A 7944-nucleotide genomic window follows, 5' to 3' on the forward strand; every position below is an offset into this window, starting at 1 on the left:
CACTGACACCATTCTAGCAATGTTCTAGCAATACAAACCAAGCAACCTTGCAGGAGCCAGCTGTGCTTTGTCATGGCCTATCAGAAAGGCACCGCTGATCATCAATCCTCTCTCTTTCTTGTGTATCATCCAATCCCAAAGTGCAATAACTCACCATATGACATGTGCCACTTCACAAACTGAATCTAATCTTGGTAGCAAAAAGTGGCTGGGCACTAGAGAAAGGGAAAGCTGCCATTGTTAACTAACTGCTGTCAGAGCCCCCCTGTGTTGGTGGCTGGAGACCCTCCGTGTGTTTGAGCAGCTGAGAAAGAGTGATGAGGAGGATTTCTACATAAATGAACATCAGTCTCTCCCTTACTCTCTTGTCTTACACACAGCCAGGCTTTATGGAACAAGAGCAAGGCTTACATCATTCTAATATTTCCACCACTGTTCTTTGTATTTAGTTACACTGTTTATACACACCAGATATTTATTTATATACTGGATTCTTGACATATGAAGCTCACTCTAATATACTGTATCTAGTGCTGTACATCATTCTTAGTATATCTTAGTATTCTTAGTATATTCTTAGTAAATTCTTCCAGGGTACATACAGTCGGGCAAAAAAGTATTTAGTCAGCCACCAATTGTGCATGTTATCCCACTTAAAAAGATGAGAGAGGCCTGTCATTTTCATCATAGGTACACTTCAACTATGACAGACAAAATGAGAAAGAAAATCCTGAAAATCACATGGTAGGATTTTTTATGAATTTATTTGCAAATTATGGTGGAAAATAAGTATTTGGTCACCTACAAACAAGCAAGATTTCTGGCTCTCACAGACCTGTAACATCATCTTTAAGTGGCTCCTCTGTCCTCCACTCGTTACCTGTATTAATGGCACCTGTTTGAACTTGTTATCAGTATAAAAGACACCTGTCCACAACCTCAAACAGTCACACTCCAAACTCCACTATGGCCAAGACCAAATAGCTGTCAAAGGACACCAGAAACAAAATTGTAGACCTGCACCAGGCTGGGAAGACTGAATCTGCAATAGGTAAGCAGCTTGGTTTGAAGAAATCAACTGTGGGAGCAATTATTAGGAAATGGAAGACATACAAGACCACTGATAATCTCCCTTGATCTGGGGCTCCACGCAAGATCTCACCCCGTGGGGTCAAAATGATCACAAGAACGGTGAGCAAAAATCCCAGAACCACACGGGGGGACCTAGTGAATGACCTGCAGAGAGCTGGGACCAAAGTAACAAAGCCTACCCTCAGTAGCACACTACACCGCCAGGGACTCAAATCCTGCAGTGCCAGACGTGTCCCCCTGTTTAAGCCAGTACATGTCCAGGCCCGTCTGAAGTTTGCTAGAGAGCATTTGGATGATCCAGAAGAAGATTGGGAGAATGTCATATGGTCAGATGAAACCAAAATAGAACTTTTTGGTAAAAACTCAACTCGTCGTGTTTGGAGGACAAAGAATGCTGAGTTGCATCCAAAGAACACCATACCTACTGTAAATCATGGGGGTGGAAAGATCATGCTTTGGGGCTGTTTTTCTGCAAAGGGACCAGTACGAATGATCCGTGTAAAGGAAAGAATGAATGGGGCCATGTATCGTGAGATTTTGAGTGAAAACCTCCTTCCATCAGCAAGGGTATTGAAGATGAAACGTGGCTGGGTCTTTCAGCATGACAATGATCCCAAACACACCACCCGGGCAACGAAGGAGTGGCTTCGTAAGAAGCATTTCAAGGTCCTGGAGTGGCCTAGCCAGTCTTCAGATCTCAACCCCACAGAAAATCTTTGGAGGGAGTTGAAAGTCCGTGTTGCCCAGCAACAGCCCCAAAACATCACTGCTCTAGAGGAGATCTGCATGGAGGAATGGTCCAAAATACCAGCAACAGTGTGTGAAAACCTTGTGAAGACTTACAGAAAACGTTTGACCTCTGTCATTGCCAACAAAGGGTATATAACAAAGTATTGAGATAAACTTTTGTTATTGACCAAATACTTATTTTCCACCATAATTTACAAATAAATTCATAGAAAATCCTACAATGTGATTTTCCGGAATTGTTTTCCTCATTTTGTCTGTCATAGTTGAAGTGTACCTATGATGAAAATGACAGGCTTCTCTCATCTTTTTAAGTGGGAGAACTTGCACAATTGGTGGCTGAATAAATACTTTTTTCCCCACTGTATATATTTATTGCATTTTGATTACTGTTACAGTGCTATATGAGTTGTTTAAAAAAAAAAACTTGGGGATTCGAACAAGCAACCTTTTGGAGCTCTAACTGCTAGGCAACCTGCAGCCTCTCTCCCTTCATGGTTCATTTGGATGGCTTACATTATTTACAGCATTTCATGAAGAATGCTAAAATATTCCCTGTCTTCCCATTTTTACAGTAGTAGAATACAGTTCACATTGATCAAGACAGATTCTCTCTCTCTCCCTCTTCATTATTCTTAATGATCAAGCTCCATCTCTTATTTGCCTCCTTTGAATTTCACACCCCACGGCCACTACCCTGAAATGCATAGGAACACAGTGACAGCAGCACAGGGCTGGATTATCTAGGATGGCACTGGGTGAAATTGCATCATTGATATTAGAGGTTGACCGATTAATCGGAATGGCCGATTCATTTGGGCCGATTTCAAGTTTTCATAACAATCGGAAATCGGTATTTTTGGAAGACGATTTTTACACCTTTATTTAACTAGGCAAGTCAGTTAAGAACACATTCTTATTTTCAATGACAGCCTAGGAACGGTGGCTTAACTGCCTTGTTCAGGGGAAGAACGACAGATTTTTACCTTGTCAGCTCTGGAATTCAATCTTGCAAACTTACGGTTAACTCGTCCAATGCTCTAAACACCTGCCTCTCATTGCACTCCACGAGAAGCCTGCCTCTTACACGAATGCAGTAGAAGCTAGCTAGCATTAAACTTATCTTATTAAAAACAATAAATCAATCATTATCACTAGTTAACTACACATGGTTGATGATATTACTAGTTTATCTAGCGTGTCCTGTGTTGCATATAATCGATGCAACGCAGGGGGATGATTTAACAAAAGCGCATTTGCGAAAAAAGCACAATCGTTGCACGACTGTACCTAACCATAAACACCAATGCCTTTCTTAAAATCAATACACAGAAGTATATATTTTTAAACCTGCATATTCAGCTAAAAGAAATCCAGGTTAAGCAGGCAATATTAACCAGGTGAAATTGTGTCACTTCTCTTGCGTTCATTGCACGCAGAGTCAGGGTATATGCAACAGTTTGGGCAGCCTGGCTCATTGCGAACTAATTTGCCAGAATTTTACGTAATTATGACATAACATTGAAGGTTGTACAATGTAACAGGAATATTTAGACTTAGGGATGCCACCCGTTAGATAAAATACCGAACGGCTCCGTATTTCACTGAAATAATAAAAATTTTGTTGTCGAAATGATAGTTTCTGATTCGACCATATTATTGACCAAAGGCTTGTATTTCTGTGTGTTATTATGTTATAATTAAATCTATGATTTGATATTTGATAGAGCAGTCTGACTGAGCGATGGTAGGCAGCAGCAGGCTCGTAAGCATTCATTCAAACAGCACTTTTGTGTGTTTTGCCAGCAGCTCTTCACAAGCACAGCGCTGTTTATGACTTCAAGCCTATCAACTCCCGAGATTAGGCTGGTGTAACCGATGGGTAACGCTGATTCGAGTGTGTCTGTTCTCAATGTGTTCCTGGTTCGAGCCCAGGTAGGGATGAGGAGAGGGACGGAAGCTATACTGTTACACTGGCAATACTAAAGTGCCTATAAGAACATCCAATAGTAAAAGGTATATGAAATACAAATGGTATAGAGAGAAATAGTCCTATAAATACTATATTAACTACAACCTAAAACCTCTTACCTTGGAATAGTGAAGTCTCATGTTAAAAGGAACCACCACCTTTCATATGTTCTCATGTTCTGCGCAAGGAACTTAAACGTTAGCTTTTTTACATGGCACATATTGCACTTTTACTTTCTTCTCCAACACTTTGTTTTAGCATTATTTAAACCATGTTTCATTATTTATTTGAGGCTAAATTGATTTGTATTGATGTATTATATTAAGTTAAAATATGTGTTCATTCAGTATTGTTGCAATTGTCATTATTACAAATACATCTTTACAAATCGGCCGATTAATCGGTAGTGGATTTTTTGGGGTCATCCAATAATCGGTATCGGCGTTGAAAAATCATAATCGGTCGACCTCTAATTGATATCATCATCATTGAAAACATGTCTCGCCCAGCCCAGTGATAAACATGGTGAATAACAGATTGACATGCTTGACAATAATAAGATACAAAATCCCAGCGTCAACCCCAACAGAATTCCCTAACAGTCTTTATCTCAGGCCTAAATCACAAATCCAATCTCTCAGTCGGTGATCCATTACTAAATTAGAGATAATCCCAGACTTTGAAATCAATGAAACAGAACTATGTACAGAAAGGTGCAGTGAGGCAGGTCCAGGCAACAGAAGGCCAGTTGATGCCAGCCAAAGTGTGTTCATCCACACTATTATAGGGTGTGAACAGTGAGAGTAAACACATTCAGTCTAATTGATCACAGATCATATGAACAGCTACAGTATTGTCACCAGGCGTTTAATACTGTATCGCCCAGAGTAAGACATTCTGTCAAATAAACTGAACCTACTTTTGCCTAATTAGGGTCTAGTGCGGTAGGTAGCCTAGTGGTTAGAGCGTTGGGCAAGTAGCAGAAAAGTCATTGGTTCAAAAACCAGAGCTGACAAGGTGAAAAATCTGCTGATGTGCCCTTGTGCAAGGCACTTAAACCTAATTTGCTCCTGGGGTGCTCTACTACTATGGCTGATCTTGTAAAACAACACACTACCTGGTGTATGTGACCATAATATATATATAGATTCTCTAACGCTGTGTTTAGACAGGCAGCCCAATTCGGATGTTTTTTTCACTAATTGGTCTTTTGACCAGTCAGATCAGCTCTGAAAAAGTGCTTACGTGAAAAGATCTGATGTGATTGGTCAAAAGAACCAAGAGGCAAAAACACAACAGGGCATAAAGATTCAAAGACATTATCATAACATTTCACTATAAGCAGCATGAAAAACAACACCTGTATCTTTTTATTTCATAACCCCTAATTATTTTATCTAACCCTTCCCTTAAAACCTCTTCGATATAGGGGGCGCTATTTTAATTTTTGGATGAAAAACGTTCCCGTTTTAAACAAGATATTTTGTCACGAAAAGATGCTCGACTATGCATATAATTGACAGCTTTGGAAAGAAAACACTCTGACGTTTCCAAAACTGCAAAGATATTGTCTGTGAGTGCCACAGAACTGATGTTACAGGTGAAACCCAGATAGAAATCCAATCAGGAAGTGACGCATTTTTTGAAACCGCCTCATGCCAATGACTCCTTATATGGCTGTGAATGAGCTACGAATGAGCTTACGTTTTCCACGTTTTCCCCAAGGTGTCTACAGCATTGTGACAACTTTTTAGGCATTTCCCTTGAAGAATGGCTGTAAGGGACCATATATGGCATGTGGTCTCATGGTGTCTCCCGCAGAAAACCTTGCGTAAAATACTGAGGTAGCCATTTTTCCAATCGCTTCTTATGAGAAACCAACTGCCTCGACGGATATATTATCGAATACATATAAAAACACCTTGAGGATGGATCCTAAACAATGTTTGCCGTGTTTCTGTCGATATTATGGAGCAAATTTTGAAAAAAGTTTGGCGTTATAGTTGAAGTATTTTTCAGTCGATTTCTCAGCCAAGCAGGATGAACAAACGGGAGCTATTTCGCCTACAAAAATAATCTTTTTGGAAAAAAGGAACATTTGCTATCTAACTGGGAGTCTCCTGAGTGAAAGCATCTGAAGTTCTTCAAAGGTAAATGATTTAATTTGGTTGCTTTTCTTATTTTCGTGAAAATGTTGCCTGCTGCCAGCAGAGCCTAGCATAGCATTATGCCATGATAAACTTACACAAATGCTTGTCTAGCGTTGGCTGTAACGCATATTTTGAAAATCTGAGATGACAGTGTTGTTAACAAAAGGCTAAGCTTGTGTTTGAATATATTTATTTCATTTCATTTGCGATTTTCATGAATAGGAAAAGTTGTGTTATGGTAATGCGCTTGAGGCTATGATTACGCTCCCGGATACGGGATTGCTAGTCGCTAGAAGTTAACTCTTTAATCTAATTCCTAACCTTAACACTAACCCCTAGCCTAGCTAACATTAGCCCGCTAGCTAACATTTGCATTAATCACCTAGTCAATGTTAGCAACAACAAATTGTAATTCATAACATATCAGAGGTTTTGCAAATTCTTAACATATTGTACATTTTTCAAACTTGTAACATATCATATGAATTGTAATTCGTAACATATCATACGAATTGTAATTCGTAACATATCATACAAAATAGATTTGGAAATCCACAAATGAATACATACCATATGAAACGTAACATATCATACTAAATGGAGAGATCTGATTTACATACAGAATAATATGAAATGCTCCGAGACTAGGTTGACCCAATGAGTAACCTAACTTATAGCAGGCATAAAAGATCCAACTAGTGATGGACTCTCAGTCAGGGGACAAATTAGGCAAAGTCTCAAAAGCAAAACGTTATTTACTTATGATTCATTGAAATGTAGTATTGCAACTATTTGTTTCAAAATACAGTAGCCTATATGCGTCCCCACTTGTGTTCCATGTGTCATTTAGCTTGCACGGCTATTTAGACATACACAAGATCAAAACCTTTCTTAATTTGCATATCATTTATTACCCACCTTTGACTTGAGTTTCATATTCTCCTATGATCTCCTTGTCCTTCTTGACTCTAGTTTGAGATGACATTTTTCCTGAGGTATGAGGGTGAGACTCGGTGAGATGTTGAGGCTTGCGCGAGAGGTCCTCTTATGATTCTCGACTCTTGCTGCGTTTTTCTTCGTATTCTTTGTGTGTCCGATTTGCTCAATGCAACAACAACAAAAATCCTAACTTTCCAAGTAACACTAGACACTAAATAAAGAAATGCAAAGCGACATTCTATAGTTAGCTCGCCTAATGCTCACCTGCATAGGGCTTGTATGTCTCTCTCTTGCAGAGAAATGCTATGCTTCTGTGAGAGAAGAGGGGCTCGTCCTTTCTTGAGATAGAATGCCATCCAAAACAAAAGCTGCAGCGGAGAAAAGCAAAATCATTCTACTCAAAGCAATAAAATAATGGACATAAAATGATGGGAGTGTAGGCAAATCGTTCACTCATTCCGGTGGTTGGTGTTTTCTAGAGTGCCCAAAAATGAATTGTTGAGCGTGCGCAGTCGACACCGATTATTCTATGATTAGCTGTGCGCGCTCTGAAAATTTGCGCTGCTGGGAAAGATGAATTGAGTCGAACATCATACGAGTCTCCTCCCATTGTAGAACCCCCTCCCTGAAGCTCTCTCTCTCTCTCTCTCTCTCTCTCTCTCTCTCTCTCTCTCTCTCGCAATCACACACACTCACATATTTTGCTGCATGAAATGTGGAATCTTTAAAAAATAATTGATATGATATCTTGCATATTCCTCAATATTAGCTAAATCATGTCTTATTCTTTCATTCTGGAGTCTTATTCTGTCATAAATGGTTGTTAATTATCTTGTAATTATTTAAATGTAATTAATGGACATGATTAGGTGATAGGCGCTGCTATTAAAAGCTCCCAGTCAGTACATTTTTCAATGGTATCCTGCTTTGGTTTTTCACATTCATGTTTTTATTAGAAGGTGCATTGGTCCAAACATATTTCTAATCATCTATTCAGAGAGAAACAGAGCAACACACTTTTTAGTGCTCATTGCCATGGCAACC

The 7944-nt window shown here is 39.3% G+C and overlaps 1 protein-coding gene across 2 annotated transcripts in view; it reads right to left on the reverse strand.

The window, feature by feature from the left end:
* LOC112254649 (SLIT-ROBO Rho GTPase-activating protein 3) overlaps window positions 1-7471 on the reverse strand; it is a 118659-nt gene extending 111188 nt beyond the window's left edge. For both annotated transcript variants that reach the window (XM_024427378.2, XM_024427377.2), the window contains exon 1: window positions 6880-7471. In XM_024427378.2, the coding sequence (XP_024283146.1) occupies window positions 6880-6946 (67 nt within the window). In that variant the 5' untranslated portion in view covers window positions 6947-7471. The remainder of the gene's footprint in view (window positions 1-6879) is intronic.
* Window positions 7472-7944: the final 473 nt, after the last annotated feature.

The sequence above is a fragment of the Oncorhynchus tshawytscha genome, linkage group LG07 (assembly GCF_018296145.1).
Source record: "Oncorhynchus tshawytscha isolate Ot180627B linkage group LG07, Otsh_v2.0, whole genome shotgun sequence".
In the NCBI taxonomy this organism is placed as follows: domain Eukaryota; kingdom Metazoa; phylum Chordata; class Actinopteri; order Salmoniformes; family Salmonidae; genus Oncorhynchus; species Oncorhynchus tshawytscha.